The following is a 20,034-nucleotide window of genomic DNA, read 5'->3' on the forward strand; positions in this document are numbered from 1 at the left end:
GTTGCAGTATGATGATAGGCGTGAATTAAATGACCGCTGTAAATAATCGCTGCTGTAATCATCCTCTCCTCCATCTTGGTTTGAGAGACCGCCTTGATGCTTTGGTTCTCATTGGTCATTTTATGACCATTTTATCTGCAGTTCAGTAAGCTGCACACTAATACAAGACATTTCATCTGTCAGTCAGCCTCAAGCTGTAAACAAGTTAGCTTCAAGTTATGTACAAAAACACGCAAGTGGTCATCGTCCACTTGAAGTGCAATACAATGACTTTTTTATGTATATATATATATATATATCTGCATGCCGCAGGATCAATAATTAAATATATATATTTTAAAATAAATAAAACTAAAGAACATCCCTGCGTTCATGCTCTACCCTGATTTTTTTTTTTGGGGCAGTGGTGGCCTAGTGGTTAAGGAAGCGCCCCCCTAATCAGAAGGTTGCCGGTTCGAATCCCGATCCACTAAGGTGCCACTGAGGTGCCACTGAGCAAAGCACCGTCCCCACACACTGCTTCCTGGGCGACTGTCATGGCTGCCTACTGCTCACTCAGGGTGATGGGTTAAATGCAGAGGGCAAATTTCACTGTGTGCACTGTGTGCTGTGCTGCTGTGTACGTCTCGGACCGTTGCATCCCTACTGCAAATACAGTACACATACACATGTTGGTCTCAGTTGTCTCCAGGTTCTGAAGACGATGACCATGAGGGTCCTGTCCTTGAGAAACTTGGCCGGATACAGTTTAGTGTGGGCTACAGCTTCCAGGACTCCACCCTCACCGTGAAGATTCTGAAGGGCCAGGACCTCCCAGCTAAAGATTTCTCTGGAACCTCTGACCCTTTTGTCAAAATCTACCTGCTGCCTGACAAAAAGCACAAGCTGGAGACCAAGGTGAAGAGGAAGAACCTCAACCCCCACTGGAACGAGACCTTCCTGTTTGAAGGTGCTGAGATTCACTTACTGCTGAACACATGACTAAACAATATTTTTCACCGTTTTGGCATCCATTTAATTGCATGTATAACAACGCACTGTAATTCCCTTAGCACATGGATCTGGAATCTATGTTTATTAAACCTACAGTATCATTAGCACAGTTACCATTTTTTAAATTGTAATGTACAGAAAACAAGCAGGTTCAGCAGGTTTTGTAAATTAAATTTGCAGGAACCTATGCCAACTTCTGAGAAGCCATTGTGGAGACCTTCCGTAGTCTGATCTCTGAGGTGTGACGATGTCATCTGACACAGATACTGATTAATTTTCCCTTTTCTCTCCTAAACAAATCTCTCAGCTAATTCGTAAAAATAGAACGGAGAAGAGCAATAACTAATTGTGAAATATATTTTTATGTCAGACTCAGCAGTCTGAAATATTTGACAGACTTGTAAGGCTTTGTTCATGGGTTTTTGCCAGGGTTCCCATATGAGAAAGTTGTCCAGCGGACACTTTACCTGCAAGTTCTTGATTATGACCGGTTCAGCAGAAATGACCCCATTGGTGAGGTTTCCATACCGCTCAACAAGGTGGACCTGGCCCACATGCAGACCTTCTGGAAGGAACTGAAGCCATGCAGTGATGGCAGTGTGAGTCTTGGGGTGCACGGATTGTTGCAAATGGGGATCTGTGGGTCAAAGTTCAGTGTCAGCATTCAGTGTCTTTCTGTTTGCTCTAGTGATGGTAAATTTTCTGTTTGTGTGTGTGTGTGTGTGTGTCTTTTGCAGGCAGGACGTGGAGACCTATTGTTGTCTCTATGCTATAATCCCACTGCAAACACCATTACGGTCAACATTATCAAGGCTCGTAACCTGAAAGCCATGGACATTGGAGGAACATCAGGTATGGACCCAACACTAGGAGTCAATATGGTGAAGCAGTCAGTGCACAAGAGAACTGTAAACAAGAGAAATCGGCACGAAGGACACGACTAAGGTCAACAGAAACAGAACAGAAGAAATCACATGTAAGGGACATGTAATGCAGATGAGCAAAAAGGGAGTGAGGGACCTTAAATAGGTCTTAAATTAGGATAATTAGGACCACATGAGGAAGATAATTAGGACTAGGACAAATGGCAAACAAACATATGGCGCCACCTGGTGGGTCAGGATGTTAAAAGAACATGTGCAATGAACATTATTAGGAGACTATCATTGCAATGTTGTTTGTCACTTACTTGTGTTTGCAATGGAGTCACCGTGCTTTATATATAAGTACATTAATTGGTCTAGAAACTGAGCCTTGTGGAACCTCCTTAGTGACTGACATCTCCGCACTGCCATCTAACATGTAAAATGTGTCAGTGTTTTTAAAAGAATGACTCTATATTGAATGACTTTGAGTAAAATGTGAACAGCGTTTTCGGTTTAATCATCTACTGGATCCAATTACGACACAAGTAGAGATGCGAAACTTTACTGTTGACTGTGTGAGCTCCCCTGCTGACATGACATTGGAAAACCAGAGGTTGTAAATTGCGAGTTCCGAGTTTTAACCGACTGCTTAGGAACTCCTGCTGTGTAAGTGCTGTCGTCTATACGCTGGAAACCTGCTGTTCACGGCTCACACTTTGGATTCTGCAGCTAAATTGGGCAGAAGATGAAGGAAGTTTACCTCCAGCTGTTCTTCCCATTGAAACAAACCCCTCAGTCTCACACTGCCCCAACTGATACTTGTATCAATCAATAAAAGTATTTCAATTCCATTTACATTTACATTTAAGGCATTTATCAGACGCCCTTATCCAGAGCGACTTACAGGGACAGTCCCCCCTGGAGCAATTTAGGGTTAAGTGTCTTGCTCAGGGACACAATGGTAGTAAGTGGGATTTGAACCTGGGTCTTCTGGTTCATAGGCCACTAGGCTACTACCACCCTATTCCAGTTGTATTTCCAGTGAGTCAAGTATGCAGTTGTTACTACAATTTATGTTTAGTTCCAATTTTTGCTGCAGTCACTTTCACACGCTACCCTGAATCTACTGCAACAATTTACTGTAATGTTTTTGTGAGAAAAAAAAAACAGCGTGGTGTTTAATTTCATTATGCCGTGTCATTTGTCTAATGCTTCGCTGTCCTGGATGAATCAGCGCGATGGATGCGTCGCCGAGCTCTGCTCTGTTGTGGCAGCAGAACGCTGCTGAAATGCTTCCAATTTTCCAATTTTCTGTGCGGAAACGGATAATGTGGAACAGGCTGTTTTGGCCGGGCCTGCCTCCCCCTCCCATCCCCTCTGCGAGGGTTCATACAGTCGCAGTCGGTGTTTTATTGTCTTACCGAAGACCCAGAGGTCACCACCTCTCTCCAGCTTCTTTTATAAGCCTGACAGCAGCCACCTCATCTCTTTCGGGTTCTCGCTCCGGATTAGATCTCATGCACACACACATGCGGACTGATTTATTGGCCCATCTGCCCGATAGGGGTGGGGAGAGGTGTGTGTAAGTGCCATTGGGACATCAGTAAGGTTAAAGCACTCCACAATTTATGCCGAGTCTTACAGGTTTCATCTCTCTTAGTCACACGTTGATTATTTAGAGCCGTTGGAACCCGGCCGGTCAGCCATGTGAAACTGTGCAGTTTCGCTTAAATGAGATGTAAATTCAATTTTAATTGTATGCAAATTACCCAGTTGGCTTTAATCGTCATGTGTTTAGCAGGGTAGTGTTGTACCTTGGGATTTTTTTTTTCCGTGATAAAAACAGTTTAGAGAAGGGGTTTAGACAGAATTTATCATCCAAAACTTAAACACATTCTGGAACAAATGCATTCAATCTACAGATTTATTGATAACTGGTAGTGATAAATTTAATAGAAGTACGCTTTACTTCATGCCTGTTATTGTACGTCCAGTTTGGTTTATACCATTTCTTTCTGGGTTATCTGACCCCTCTGCCTCTGCTTGGCTGCAGACCCCTATGTGAAGCTATGGTTGATGCATAAGGACAAGCGCATCGAGAAGAAGAAGACGGTGACCATCAAGCGGTGTCTCAACCCCGTTTTCAACGAATCCTTCCCATTTGACGTTCCAGCACACGTCCTCAGAGAGACCACCATCATCATCACAGTCATGGATAAAGACAAGCTGAGCCGAAATGACGTCATCGGGAAGGTAGACAGACACACACACATGTAATGCATGTACAAATAAACACACATGCAGTCATAAGCATTATTACTTATTTGTTCCTCCTCAGATCTATCTCTCATGGAAGAGTGGACCAGCAGAGGTGAAACACTGGAAGGACATGATGAGTCGGCCACGCACCAACGTTGCCCAGTGGCACGCCCTCAAAGCCTGAACACACCCATAGACCCGGTGGCCACGCCCCTTGAAGCCTGAACATGGCCAGCTACTCCTTTACCCCCTTGACCTTTTCTGTGTACCCCGCCATTGATGCCATCCTTATGCACAAGACTGACGCACTACCTGTCTGCGCAACACGGGTACAACCAGCCATCTGCCCTTCACCTTTGACCTTTCCACTCTACTAGAAGTTCTTTCTTCTTGTCTTCTCTGTCTCTCATCCACCTTCCTACACCATCTCTTTGTATCATGTATATTCTGTTGCACTGATGTGTGGCCCTCAGCAGGTTTTATTAATCCATCTGTCCACCAATATGAAACCGCAGGTTTCATCCAGTGACTGTAAATCAAACTGGACTTTGTGGTGGCACGTTAGAACATCATTGCCTCCCTCTAGTGTCCAGATGCAGTAGATTTTTAACCCACCCATAACCCACATCAGTGAATGCAGCCCATAAAGCCATGGTCTCAATTCACAAAGATGTTGGTGTAAATTATGTTGGCAGATGTCTATCGATAGCCAGATCTGACCTATCAATACATTTCAATCTATGCGATAGACCTGATAAGGTCTCATACTGTCCAATTATTTACAGTCATTGGTCCCGGCCAAAGCCTCGCTTATTCTCATGGCCCCGCCTCCTTGCTCTGTCCCTCATTACTCCACTGCCCCAGTGAAAGGTGATGGAGGTCATGGAGGTTGTCCATGATGTCACCTTCTGATGAATTGCAATGGAGACTTCACTTCACCACAATGCTGTACCTCTCTCAATTTCAGTTCTCTCTCTCTCTCTCTTTCTCTGTCTATCTGGCACCGTAGTACTTCAGTGACGTCCTTCCTGTCGGCTCCCATGTTGTGTATGTGTGTTGTGGGTTCTGTGCTGTAGCTTCAAAACAAATCTAGAGACTTTAACTGGAAGGACTGGAGTGCAACGCCACACAGGTGGGATGGGCGAACTTCCCGCTCAGAGTCCCACTGGAAATTCCGGAGAGAGCAACAAAACAGAATGGAGGAAAAGACAAAAAAAAATTGATGTCATTTATTAAAAAACAAAAAAACAAAAAACAAGACAGGTGAAGAAACCAATCAAAATGTTCTTCCTAACTGAACGTGATATAAGCAAAAAGTGTGTGTGTGTGTGTGTGTGTGTGTGTGTGTGTGTATACCTTTGCATATTTAAGGTTGTCTGTTTCCTCTTATCGTGTGTGTGAGAGAGAGTGATGATTACAGGTGAACTGTCCGGTGAATTTCTCAGCACGTATGGCGTGCGGCTCTCCTTCTTCCTTCCATCCTTCTCATCCTCCACATCCTCCGGCTCTCCTGTCTCTTGTCTCTCGACCCTGAGACCAAACCTGCACTTTTTGATGATGTAAAAGTAATAATGTTGAATAATAACGGCGTGGTGGGTTTTGAAGGAGGAGTTCCTCGGCGAACCCGGCTGGGGAGGGGAGCAGGGCGGGGGTCAGCCTGTCGTGGGGAGGAAGAGGACGGAAGGAGAGAGGAAGAGCGCTATTGTGAATAGGTTTCATTGTGGCGCCCCTCCCTCCTTTCCCCTCTAACTCTCCTTTTGTCTGAGCTGCAGCCGTCAGAGGTGTGTGTGTGTGTGTGTGTGTGTGTGTGTGTGTGTGTGGTGTGTCTTACACTCTGTCTCTTCTGAGAGGCTGTGCCGATGGGAGACTTGTTGCCATGGGGTCGTCATGGGGACAGAGTGACTGTGCATTTCTGAGGACCAGAGGGAGACTGAAGTGTGTGTATGTCTTAACATTGAGTATAATGAATTTTGTGTGTGTGTGTGTACTATAATCACAATTGAGTTGTATTGATTGAATCTGTAGGAACTTCTGTTCACAGAATTCAGCAGATGGCCTGATCCAAGGAGAACTCATTCTGTAGAACCCAGGTTACGTACACCCTCGCAAACTACTGTCCACAAAGAACCAGGAAATGGAAAATGAACCAGTTGGAACTGTTCTATTGCCACTGGGTTAAACTGGTGGAACCCGACCCGCTGACCCTGTTCTGGGGTTGGGGTCCATCTGTCACACCACCGCTCGACCATTTTTGTTGTTTAACTCATGTAGTGCATGTGGGTTCTGTAACTCGTCCCCCTCGTTATTCCATTACATCATTAATTATTCACACAACTGATGCCACATCCAAGTCTCCAGTGCAGACCGACCACACTTCCACTGGGAATCTTGCTTTTCCAGTGAGCCCGAGCCACTCATTCCGGTGATGCAGGTATAGGGATAAAGGGATATCTAGAACGTTACAACACGGAACGTAACGTAGTTCTGCAGTTCACTGAAATAGCCTGTCTTACACACACACTTCATGTGCCTCTCTCCCACGACATTGTCAGGGACACAGTCATTAATACACTGCGTGTGTGTTGTATGTAGTGCAGTGCTGGTTTTACATTGTGAATTATCATATCAAACTGTGTGTGTGTATAGGGGTGGTACAAGATAAAATAAACAACCAGTTTGAAAGTAGAATATAACCATATTTTGCCCTCACCTGGTATATGTGAGTGTGTGTTCGTCTCTATCCAGCTCCAGGAATAGAAACTGCCTTCTAACCTCCGAGCTCTGTCTCGGTCTCAGCACACCTCACAACCTCACAACCTCACAGAACATTTTCATCCAGCTGAAGAACTCCGGCCGAAGCTCTGTGCATGGAAGTGAAATCTAGAGATCACTTAAAGGTCGTTTAAACATTGGAACACGATGCTGCTCAGAGTGCTCCGGTATTGTGTTATTATTAGCTTTCTCAGGTGGACAACCAATGATAGTTTGTAGTCTGGAGCGGTATAGCTGTAAGAAGCAGCCTGTTGAAAACCACTGGATGGCCTAAAACTCAATCGCACCAAAACCGAACTAACATTCATTCCAGCAGATTCTTCACCTCATCAGGATCTTGCTCTCTACCTGAAAAACTCTCAGATTTCTCCTTCTGCAACCGCACGCAACCTTGGAGTAACTCTAGACGACCAACTCTGCTTCTCGACTCACATCACCAATCTTTCCCGCTCATGTAGATTCCTTCTCTACAAGATCAGACGGATCCGCCCTGATACTGGATCAGTCCCTAGTAATCTCACGACTGGATTACTGTAACCCCCTTCTAGCAGGTCCACCTCTGACTGCCATCCGGCGTCTACGACTAATACAGAACGCAGCCGCACCGCCCCAAACTCTCCACACCGCCCCACATCTCCACTCCCTCCACTGATGCTGGGCTACAGAGCCAAACATGGGGTTTCTCCATCCGTATTATACCTCACGCTGCACCTCACACTCTCTGGCTCTAATGAACCAGAGCTGGTTACCTAGTTGATGGTAACATGGAAGCGCGTGGATGAGGGCGTCTGCCAAATACCATAAATGTAAATGTGTAACCGACAGACAGACGGACGGACAGACAGGGAGAGGGCTGCATGAGTGAAAGGTCAGATTGCAGTACTGCACACTCTTCAGTGTGTGTGTGTGTGTGTGTGTGTGTGTGTGTGTGTGGCCTGGCCCGCTGCAGCTCTTGACTGGTCAGTATGTTCAGGTGCTCTGACCTCTGCCTCTGCTAGACCCTATTTATTTCCGGGGGTTTGACTGGCGGCTCCTCGTCATCAGGGTTTATCTGGTCTGCGTTCTGACCAAGACACATGAACTCTACAATAACAGTAATAATTATAGTAATAATACTATTAATAATGTTAATAATCTTTCTGTTACGTTTCTGTTGACTGTCCGTCTGTGTGTGTGTCATGTGTGTGTGTGTGCGTGGACGCGCAAGTGTGTATTCAGTTTCTTTAACTGGACACAAGGCCGAAGCGCCTCCGTCTGTTTTAAAGACTTTTCTGTAAATAATTACAATAGTTGGGAAAAAAGACAATTTGTTGTCTGTTAGTTTTTATTTGTCACTTGGACTGAGGAGGAAGACGTTCCTGCAGTTGTGCGCTGACGATGATGATGACGACGATGATGACGGCCCTTCTTGAATAAGGGCTGCTGGTCTCGGAAGGTCTTTGTCAGAGGAGGGAGACGAGAGTTAGGTGAGGGGAAGTGGAACTCGAGAAGAATGAAACCATTCCAAAAAACCAAAAAACTTCATGATGAAAATGATTTCTCCAGCGATCTTTACACCGCAGGCAGATCGGTTCCGTCGGCATGGAAATGGAAACACGTTCGATTCCAGCATCAGTTTATGGTCCTTCTTATTCGACAGGGTAGAGAACCAGAACATCATCTGTTTTCCAGCTGTGGAATACAGAAAACAAAATGTATGTGTGTGTGTGTGTGTGGATCTGTGTACGAAGAATTAGAGCTGCTTCATCGCAGCAGGTGTCTCCACACACACACACACACACACACACACTACATATGCAGAAAACACACACACACACACACACACACACACACACAGGCTCCCATGGTCTCTCAGTGGCCTAAATGTGGTCTGGAGGCGTCGGTGTTAACATTTCATCCATGGAGCAGATTCCCGGCGTGAGCCGACTGCAGATGAGTGTGTTTTACACACACACACACGGCTACTAAATTACCGACTCGGCTGCGCTCACACTGCCACTCACACTGCCGAGTTAAATCCACAGAGGATTCTGGCCCGGAGCGGCCGATATCAGAATAATTCTCTTCGCCTGAAATGCTAAAACACCGTTAAGAGAGGTGTCGGAATTCCTAAGCGTCCGGCCAAAGGCTCTGCCTCTTTCTCGCAATCGCTCCGTCTCCCCAGACCTCCTCCCTCCGTGACAAAGACTCCGGATCGTTCCTTTTACTGCGTTGGGTTCTTTATTGTATTTCTGCCAACTTTGTAAAGTGTACAAACATGTATAACAGCTGAGTACTGTATAGACGTTAGCTGCCTGGTGAAGGTGGGTAGTGAACGCGCTCTAGACTAAGCGCCCTTTTGACACATTTTGGTGACACCATCATGACGCCATGCTGTTCGGTTCCGGATTCGTCCCCCTCGTCTCCTAGACTCGCTCCACCGCGGAAATCGTCCCAAATTCCGTTTGAGCTGTTGTTGGGTTGTAGATGTTTTTCCCGACGAAACGCAGCGAGATTCTGGCACCCAGGAGAGCGCTGAGTAACTCTGCGTGTGTGAGTGAGTGTGTGTTCAGGTCTCAAGCATCCCTGTTCTGACCAGGTGTGTGTTTCGTACCCCACAAACACACACACCTTGTTCTACTGATCTACTGGTTGGGACTGTCTGTGTGTGTGTGTGTGTGTGTGTGTGTGTGTGTGTGTGAGAGAGAGAGAGATGGTTGACAGGTTGATCACCAGCAGGAGAGCTGGGCTCTCAGCCCAGACTAATTAGTTCTGCGCGGGTTAGCACCGTTCTCCTTGATCAAGACAGCTTAAAAAAAAACTCAAGACGCTGCCATTGGCCAATGTCCGTGCTTCGAAACCACGCCTCAGAATAGGCGTGGTTCCGGATTCTTTAGTGCAGTCCAGTCATCAGAACCACCAAACTGACTCAACTTGCATTCTAACTGTGTTCTAGCAGTTGGCTGAATAACATTTAAAGAACAAGCAAAAGTTTGGTTGAATTTTGAAACGATGATCAGCTGGGATACTGCACTGTATAGAACTGTAGTCCCGTTCCTGACTGTGAATCAGGAGAATGCAGAACAGATGAAGGTGTGTGTGTGTGGGCGTGTCTGGTGTGTATATGGCTATGATGTGTTTGGTTAAGCAGCAGGCTCCCACTGGGCTGGTGATGACCCCTGACCCTCCAAAAGAGATAACACTGAAAGGGAACAGAACGGAACAGGTGCAGTTATTCCGTCCATCTCTATGGCTAAGGAGCTGAGGATGTTGTGCAGTGGTTCAGTAATCTTCTACTTTCACATGGGCGACTCCAAGCACACTGAACCACCCCTGACTGTTCGATTCACTGCCGCGTTTTTCCCATCGGACGCTTTGTTACAGTAGAGTCGGCCCCGGCCTCTCTGCTGCCCCCTGAGGGCACTGAGTGTCACTGCAGATGGGGGTCTGGAGGTCCCGTCAGTCCAGCATCGCCGTAGTTTGGCGTCCCACGTGGGCCAGCCTCTCCTGTTTCGTTTGCCGAACGGACTGTGACCTTGTTTGGTTTATTTATGCCCGGCCCCTCCCCACTTCCTCGGTGTGATTGGGTGGGTGGAGCTAGAGAGCTGTAAACTGGCTGGTTTATTTAGTCCCACCCCGCCCTCAACTCTGTGTGTTACTGGATGTGTGGGGTGGGCGGAGCTATGAAACTGAGTTCTGACTCTGTTCTCCAATAAAAGAAAAAAATACTAATTTTAAGAACATAACATCTTGAATGTGTTTACTGTGTCTCTCTTTCACACACAAGCACTACTGTGTTTCAGGATTTCATATTGTGGTTATTTTGATGATTTATAACAGTGTCCAACAAATCCCATTTTTTTTTCGTGTTTTGTGCGTGAAACCTGCAAATCTACACGTAGGCGGCAGGAGCAGCACGGTGAAGAGAATCTGGTCTCCATCACTTACCTCCACTCAGAAATACAGCAGCCAGAGGACTGAAGAGGTGATGAAAGCTGGGGAGACTTGTCTCATCCGATGTGAGTGGTGGGCTGGCATGTGTGTGCGTGTCTGTCGGGCTCCCAGGAGAGTGGAAGGAAATCTCAACCTTCTGGAGGAGATCAGGATGAGAAGACTGACTGAAGGATGGAGTAAAGAAAAAGGGATGAAAGTGAAGACACATAATGAGGAAGATGGAGAGGATACAGAGAGTCTGAAGGATGAGCAGCATACCAGATGGTGGAGTGTATATATATATATATATACACACACACACATACAAACACAGTCAAGCACACACACTTACATCATATACACTCAAACTCAGTTTTTTTAAACAGAAAATGGTTAACTTAATATAGTTCTGTTATACAGTGGTGTTTTTTTTTTTAAGAGATTACGGATAAAGGAACCTGGCAAACCCAGAAAAAAACTGCTTACATCAGTCAGCGCTATTCATAGAAACACTATAAACTATATTCTCTCTGTCGCGTGTGTATGCGTGTGTACGGGATTAGATGGGCTGTTTCTCTGGGGCCAGGAGAGCAGTATGGGGGCAGGGAGGAGCGGGAAGACACTGGGAAGGAGGAGAGGAGCGGAGCTGCTGACAGTGTGGGGGGTGGAGAGGAAATGAGGGTTTATTGTATCCAGCGGCTCTGTGCAACACGGCAGGCAGACGGTGATGGATGCATCTTGACAGCGGATTTCTCCCTCTCCGTCGGCCTTTCAGCCTCTCTTTATCTCCCTCTCACACGCTGATAAACAGTCACACCCAGATGCATTCATACACACGTGCACACATATTCAATGCATACTTAAGCACCATTCAAACACAAACTCAGCTCACACACGCCTCCTTACTGCTCATATGGCCCTGTGGATCTGACATTTTGCACCATTATTGCAGTCAAACACACAAATAAGTAAACAAGCTTTGTCATGTGATGATGCTTGTTCCAGCCGAACTCTGAGGTCACCCACCAGGGAACGGGCAGAGCTTCTGCTCCTCTCAACAACCCTGCTGTGTTGCTGCTCACCAGGGACAGTAGAGGATGTATGTTGTTGTGATGTACACTATCCCAGGAGAATCGCGCACACATACACACCTTCCCTACTCTACTAGCCCATTTTACCCTAGTATACCCTACCCAACCCTACTCTAATACCACATTTTACCCTAGTCTAGTCTTTCCAACCATATTACCCTAGTATACCCTACCCAACCCTACTCTAATACCACATTTTACCCTAGTCTAGTCTTTCCAACCATATTACCCTAGTATACCCTACCCAACCCTACTCTACTACCACATTTTAACTTAGTATACCCTACCCAACCCTACTCTACTAACACATATTACCCTAGTATACCCTACCCAACCCTACTCTACTACCCCATTTTACCTTAGTATACTCTACCCAACCCTACTCTACTACCACATTTTACCTTACTATACCCTACCCAACCCTACTCTACTATCCCATTTTACCCTAGTATACCCTACCCAACCCTACTGTACTACCACATTTTACCCTAGTTTAGTCTTTCTAACCATATTACCCTAGTATACCCTACCCAACCCTACTCTACCACCACATTTTACCTTTGTATACCCTACCCAACCCTACTCTACTACCCCATTTTACCCTAGTATACCTTACTCAACCCTACTCTACTATCACATTTTACCCTAGTCTTCCCTACCCAACCAACTCTACTACCCCTTATTACCTTAGTCTACCCTACCCAACCATATTACCCTAGTATACCCTACCCAAACCAACTCTACTAACCCATATTACAACAACAACAACAACAACAACAACAACATTTATTTCTTATATAGCCCAAAATCACATACAGTATGTCTCAATGGGCTTTGACAGGCCCTACAGTTGACACCCCCCACACTTGACCCTATTACCCTAGTATAGCCTACCCAACCCTACTCTACTACCACAATTTACCCTAGTCTACCCTATTCAACCAACTCTACTACCCCTTATTATTATAGTCTAGTGTACCCAACCATATTACCCTAGCCAACCCAACCCATCCCGACTACTATTATCCTTGTATACTCTACCAAACCCTATTCTACTATCCCATATTACCCAATTCTATTCTACTCAGTCCTTTAGTACTACCCCATATTACCCTAGTTCTTACTGTACGTGACCTTACTCTTCTACCATATATTACCCTGCCTACTTCAGTCCACCCTAGTTTACCCAAGTCTACCCAACATATCTACTCTATACTGAACTTTACCCTACTAAACCCTACTCTACTATCCCATCTTACCATAGTCTACAAAACATGCTCTACCTTCTGTACCCTTCCCTTCTCCTAGTCTCCCCTACCTACCCTGCCTCTATTGTACCAGACTTTCTCTAGCATACACCCTAAATTACCCCACAGGGAGGATGCTACTTTATCCAGTCAAACTCTACTTATATCATTTATTCTGACATCTGCAAGTTGATTTCTTCCAGAAATACTATCTCAGGAGATTTATAGCTGAATGCTGCTCTGCTGTTCTGTGCTTCAAATTGAGTGAAATGAAACTGAAATTTCACAATCACACACACACACAAACCCATGGGCTGTGTTTTGTATGGTTTGTGCTTATTGATCAGCTGTGAAACTCACACACACACACGCACAAATAAAGAATACACCTTCATACTCCAGGTCACTCATACACACCCACCCACATACACACTGACACTCTTAAAACACACTGTCTCTCACACATACACAAACTGGGCAGAGAGCTGCTGTCACCTCTGATCACATCCAGCTCAGGCTCAATCTGCCATTTTCTGTTTCAGCTGGCCTTCACATGCACACACACACACCCACACACACACATCTCATTTTAAAACGCTTCAACACACAACCTTCAAGGGCAAACAAGTGGCCTTTTCAGTCCTGTTTCTCTTTTGTGGAGAGGGTCAGCATGTCCAGATGTGTTACATGGTACATCAAGAGAGACATTTGTTGGATAGAGGATGGACACTGTGTGTGTGTGTGTGTGTGTGTGTATGTGTGTGAGTGAGATTAATCTCACACAAGAGACCTGGGTGTCAATGGGACTGGGGTCATTGCAATAAATGAAATCTTTGTCCTTTATCCACACACGTACACACACACACACACACACACACACACACACACACACACTCGCAGACACACTAGTAAACGACAATAAAAGAGACACCCTCGGTCAGACCTGGTGCTTGTGCAGTAAATCTCTCATAACCGAGGTTAAATCCTCACTAATGTCACATGAGAGGCCAGGTTCAGACGCAGCCCCACAGCGCCCTCTGCTGCTCTGCTTGGTCAACTGCGGCTCAGTGGCGCCGCCGGGCCTGCCCGTGTCACGTGACGTGTAGAACCCCTCTTAAAGGAGCAGTCGAGGGTTTCTTCTTTTTAGTGGATGTTTACCTCTAAACTCAAGATCAGCCTTTTGTTGAGATCAATATCACCCTCAGACTGTGGGCACGAAAAGACCGGAGAACCCTCATCTGTTCATGCAAATGAAATTATCCACACCAAAAAAGAACTTATACAATCTACCGAGTAAAAGTGAGGTAATGAATTGCACGCATTTTGTTTAGCTAATTTACACTTAAAAGTTTTTAGTAAATAGCATCTTACTTTAAAAGTTAAGAAGTACGGTACGGTAAAATCCTACCCAAAACGTATCGGTACATTATGAAAGAACCTACTCATAGAAGTTGAGTGGATTTTATTTAGTACACCTTTGTTAAACCTACTGAGAAACGTTTACTAGTAATTAATGAGTTTAATTTAATAGCTTTAGATTTATCCCCAAACTAATTCTCAAACACAGCTGATAATGTCATCATCTTTAATCAATAAAATGACCAAAAACAAAACCGGAAGGTTGTCCAGGGTGCCGCTAAGGTCTTGATCAAAGCACCGTCCCCACACACTGATCCCCTGGCGCCTGTCATGGCTGCCCACTGCTCACTCAGGGTGATGGGTTAAATGCAGAGGACACATTTTGTTGTGTCACCGTGCGCTGTGCTAAATTGTCATAAGCACTTCACTTGCACTTCTGCTTTAGCCAGTAGTGGGACACTACACATTATCACAGCAGTCCCGAACGTTTTCTGAATGTTCTACCACACAATCACCACGCCGTCACCCAAACAGTGTGTAACCTCCTTGTTGGGGTCTCCGGTGCCAACAATGCCGTAATGAACGCTGCTGTCCCCACAGCACCAGGAACAGTGACACACAACACGTCCCCTGTAGGCTGAAGCCCCGCCCTGCACTGATCTGGGATCATGTGATCATGTTCTGCCGCTTTGCCGTCTGAATTATGGTAACACAAGCTGAACTCGTCTGCATCTCTCTATTCAGTTGGTCAGTGTGCACACAGTGTGTGTGTGTGTGTGTGTGAGCGTGTTAGTTGTGCTCTTTGTGTGACACCTGGGTCACTCTGTTCTATTCCGAGAGTCTCTATGAACGTCATCATCACTTTAAACTCCCCTTTTTCTTAAATCCAAATAATCCATCTTGTTCCTTCCTCCCCACTGACTGCTGGGAGCTGGACCTCTGAGCGATGGGACAGAGAAGGACCATGATGTGCGAGTGTGTGTGCGTGTGTGTGTGTGTGTGCATTCACACACCTGCAGCCCCCCTCGAATGCAGGGACAGCCTTGGCCGCCAGAAGTAGGCAGCCGTGTGTGTGTTTATCCAATCCTTTATTTATGCTCAGGAGCTCACCGAGGTCGGCAAGGAACACCGGCAGCAGCTCAGAGACGACCTGAAGCCAAACATTTAGACACTAGGGCCACACGCTCACACTCACAAGCTTCGGTTTCGTGAGTCAGACGTGTCTACGTCCCACTGGTTCTATTGGAAACGTCGGGGTTCAGTCAGTCCCGAGCGTCCAGAGGTTCAGGAGACGTCTCACCTCCTTCCCCAACGTGCCGACCTGATCACCTGTAAACCGAGGCGTCCGTCTGACGTCAGGCTCCGGGAAATACGCAGTCACACTTTCCCCGCATCAATATTTCACCTCGCAGATGAATATTTCACTCTGGCCGCGAGGACGATGGCCTGGGAGGCCGGAGACACGAGAACCTGGCGAACGAGTATGGATCGGAGGTAAAGCCGGCCCGGCGCCGCGTGTGTGGGGTGCTAGTAGCCTAGTGGGTAACACACTCGTCTATGAACCAGAAGACCCGGGTTCGAATCCCACTTACTACCATTGTGTCCCTGAGCAGGACACTTAACTCTAAGTTGCTCCAGGGGGGGGGACTGTCCCTGTAACTAACTAACTAACTAACTAACTAACTAACGCAAGTCGCTCTGGATAAGGGCGTCTGATAAATGGCGTAAATGATAATGATATAAATGTGGCGTGTGTGCCGTGTAACTGAGATGATGTGATCTCGCTCTGCTGCTTGTATATGAATGATGGATGGACACACGGTCGGCCCTGTTATAATTTAATGAGACAGGATCGTTTCGCCCACGCTCATTACAGAGACGACAGATCACATTACAGGTATGTATTTACACACACACACACACACACACACAGCCTTTCCCTCACACACACACACACTCCCGCTTGCTGCAATGAAAGCACCGTCCTGCTTTCAGGTGATTGTTAGCGCTCATGCTGTCCCATGATGCACTGCTGTAGCCCCGCCCTCGGTCAGATTTGAGTTTTTTTTCCCGGACAAACATCAAGCGCCAACACCTGGCTTGAGTGGCTCCTCTTCCTCATACTCGTAATTCAGCTCCGCCCGCTCGTACTCCAGCACCCCGCCCTCATATTCAAACCCCTCCCCTTCACATATAAGCTCCTCCCTCTCATATTCAATTCCTCCTTCTTCATACTCAAGGTCCCCTTCTCCAAAATTTACCCCAATTTGGTCTGACTCCTCCCCTTCCTCTTTGGGTTCCAGCTCTGTGGTTGGACGTCCGTTAGGTGTACAGTCCCCATTGGTCTGTTTCTTCAGAATTCCATGGATGGCCGGCCCTTCGGCGGCCGCCGCGGCCGCCTCCTCCTCCTCCCTCTCCTTCTCCCTCTGCCGCCTCCTCTCCTTCTTCCTCTCCCGGGCCTGCAGCTCCTCCTCCGCCCCCTCGCCGACCAGAATCACCTCCGGCCCGACCGGCGGAGGGCCCTGCACCGGGTTGTGGTCGTAGGACAGCAGGCGCAGGTTGGGGAGGTGGGTGAGGCTGGGGAACTCGCTGATGCGGTTGCGGTCCAGGTCCAGGATCTCCAGGCCGTCCATCCGCAGTAGGATGCTGGGGAACTCCTGCAGAGGGACACATTCAGGACAACTTTATTTACACCTCCCCAAAGTGGCACGTAGAACATGCAACATACATTCAGGAAGTAAAAATATTCTGCTAGAATATATAGACTTTCTGATTCACACTTCTTGTTCTTGCATGTTTTATGCACAGTTCACGGTCCTAAACCAAAGCCCTGGTGATAAATATTACAATATGATATATCATGCACCACTAGTGTGCAGGAGGGAATGTAATAAACGCCACGCATATTACATATCTCTTTCACGTGGTCGTGGCAAACGCATTCACCAACACACAGAACAAGCAGGGCGGAGACGAATAAAAGAAGCTCCGCTTGCCATTACCGCCATTATGCACTGGGACACAAAAGCCTCCGAATGCGCCGTGTGCAAACATGGACACGCCGAGTTTAAATGTCGAGGCTGAAATCTCTCCTGATGTCTCCGTAGCGTACAGTGACACGAAAATCACCCTAAAAGTTCATTCATTTCATTCCAACAAGCAAATAAGGGATTGGATGTATCAAAACCTGCTCAGATTAAAGCGGGATTAAACGTAAGATAAGTATAAATGATGGTCCTGGCTCATCTAGCTCCTGTTGGGCCACCAGCTCATATCACTCCATTACACTGGACTTACTCGGGTTCCGCTGCTGGACGAGGACCGTGGAACCTCAGCAACCTTTTATGTCCCAAGACCTTCCTAATGGTCCGGTTTTAAAGCAGTCCTGCGGTTGAAACGTGCTCCAAAATGACATCGGTAGTAGCAGGGCGGTAGTAGCCACTCGCTCATGAACCAGAAGACCCAGGTTCAAACCCCACTTACTACCATTGTGTCCCTGAACAAGACACTTAACCCCGAGTGTCTCCAGGGGGGGAGACTGTCCCTGTAACGGGCGTCTGGGAAATGCTGTAAATGTAAATTGCCTGTGCAGGTCGACCCCAGACCCTTGACCCTTGACCTTACCTCGAAGCGGTTCCCGTAGAGCCACAGGCCCCTGAGGGCCTCCATGCGCTGCAGGTCCCTGGGCAGGCGGCGCAGCCGGTTGTCCCCCATCTGCAGCATGCGCAGGTGGGGCAGCTCGTACAGCTGCTTGGGGAAGTGCTGGAAGTAGTTGCTCTCCACCCACAGGCAGCGCAGGGCCCGCAGGCTGCTCATCTCGGGCGGCAGGCTCATCAGCCGGTTGCTGCCCAGGTAGAGGCGGGTGAGGTGGGCGAGCTGGAAGACGGGCGGGGGGACGTCCTCCATCTTGTTGAAGTCCAGGGCGAGGAGGCGCAGGCCCTGCAGCCGGCCCACGCCGTCCGGCAGCGTGCGCAGGCGGTTGGCGCAGACGTACAGCTTCTCCAGGTGCTGCAGCTCGCACACCTGGCGCGGCAGCCGCCTCAGCTTCTTGTAGCTCAGGTCCAGGACCGGGTCCCCGCTGGACAGCAGCTCGTCCACGCCCAGCGGCAACTCTTCCTCCTCCTCCTCCTCTTCCTCCTGCTTCTTCTCCACCGCTTCTTCCGTCTCCTCGTCCTTCCCCCCTTCCTCCTCCTGCGGTTCCTCTTTACGGGACGAGTTGCCCATCGCCCCACCCCGGTGTGTGTGAGGGTGTGTGTGAGGGTGCTGGTCTCAGCCCCGGGCCAGAGGACACGCCACCTGCGGCTCCGGTCCAGCGGTGTGAGGAACGTCTGTAGGGATCCTCATGGTGACCGTGTCCCCTGTGTGACTGGAGCTCTGGACTTATGAGCCACACACACACACACACACACACTCTCTCTCTCACCACACACACCTCACACACACCACACACACACTGTGCTGTCAGCAAACAGGACCTGTGCAGCTGAGAGTCATGGCAGCTCAGCGCTGAGCGGACAAAAGGAACAAAATTAACTGTGGTGGTGAAAGTAATGGAAATAATAGTAATAGTAATAGTAGTAGTAGTAGTAGTAATAATAGTAGTAGTTGTAATAGTAATTGTAATAATAATAGTCGGAATAATGTAGCTGAATTGTTTTCTTCACAGGAAATTCATTTCCCAGACAATCCAGCGCCGCGGACGCAACGTGATCAATAACCAGCTGAAAAAAACGGCAGGAAGTCGCGAACCAGGACGTCAAAGTTCAGCCTCGTCCGCTCCTCTGTTCGGCTCGGTTCGACTCCCTGTTCGGCTCGGTTCGACTCTCTGTTCGACTCCCTGTTCGGCTCGGTTCGACTCTCGTCGGTGTGATGGTATTTTTCGCTTCTTTCAAATGAATGAGTAAAGTTGTCGCGTCGCTCCCGAGTCCCCGGCGGGGTAGAAAGTCCCGGATGAAAAGTCCGTGTGCGCGTCCCCTGTCCCTGCTGGCCGTCGCCGCGTCGGTGCCGCGCGTTGCGCGCGACCGAGAACACGAGACGCGGGTCAGGGCCGCGCGCGGAATATTCATAACACGCATCTTCATCAATCTTATTCACTCTGGGGTTTGAATGTATTATACAAAAAAAAAAGACTAAAGCAAACATAAACGTTTCCTAGATGGGTGTAAGAGTGTTAAATGAATTTTATTTGTTGGGGTTAATAAATGTCGCTGCCGCAGTGTCTCCTGATTGGCTGATATTTTACATAAGCCAAACTTAAATTAAGAACGCATCGGCCTGAACGTCACACAGCGCCTCCGTGTGGTGCAGAGGACGCGGGGACTGGGCTCCCTGCGCCTCACTACTGTCCTCTGGTGGACCATTTGGACCTCCTCGCACCCTCAGCTGAACTTGACCCCAACTTGTTCTAATACGTCTCTCAGGATGGCCACGCAGAAGCATAACTGGTTTCACGCTCATGACATTCCCGTGTTAGGATTTTATTTATATTGACTGTAGTGTCTTGTGATCCGTAGTTACAGGGACAGTCTCCCCAGT

The 20,034-nt window shown here is 47.5% G+C and overlaps 2 protein-coding genes across 3 annotated transcripts in view; one reads left to right on the forward strand and one right to left on the reverse strand.

The window, feature by feature from the left end:
- syt7a (synaptotagmin VIIa) overlaps window positions 1–6,816 on the forward strand; it is a 71,805-nt gene extending 64,989 nt beyond the window's left edge. For both annotated transcript variants that reach the window (XM_028957297.1, XM_028957298.1), the window contains 5 exons: window positions 682–949; window positions 1,423–1,592; window positions 1,731–1,845; window positions 3,913–4,112; window positions 4,198–6,816. In XM_028957297.1, the coding sequence (XP_028813130.1) occupies window positions 682–949; window positions 1,423–1,592; window positions 1,731–1,845; window positions 3,913–4,112; window positions 4,198–4,302 (858 nt within the window). In that variant the 3' untranslated portion in view covers window positions 4,303–6,816. The remainder of the gene's footprint in view (window positions 1–681; window positions 950–1,422; window positions 1,593–1,730; window positions 1,846–3,912; window positions 4,113–4,197) is intronic.
- A 9,533-nt stretch (window positions 6,817–16,349) lies between these two features.
- On the reverse strand, window positions 16,350–19,588 carry lrrc10b (leucine rich repeat containing 10B). The gene is made up of 2 exons (XM_028958808.1): window positions 18,124–19,588; window positions 16,350–17,156 (listed from the first exon to the last, which is right to left on the reverse strand). Exons 1-2 carry the CDS (start codon window positions 18,721–18,723, stop codon window positions 16,581–16,583), a joined length of 1,176 nt encoding a protein of 391 aa, XP_028814641.1. The 5' UTR covers window positions 18,724–19,588; the 3' UTR covers window positions 16,350–16,580.
- Window positions 19,589–20,034: the final 446 nt, after the last annotated feature.

This window comes from Denticeps clupeoides, chromosome 17 (genome assembly GCF_900700375.1).
Source record: "Denticeps clupeoides chromosome 17, fDenClu1.1, whole genome shotgun sequence".
NCBI classification, from domain to species: Eukaryota; Metazoa; Chordata; class Actinopteri; order Clupeiformes; family Denticipitidae; genus Denticeps; species Denticeps clupeoides.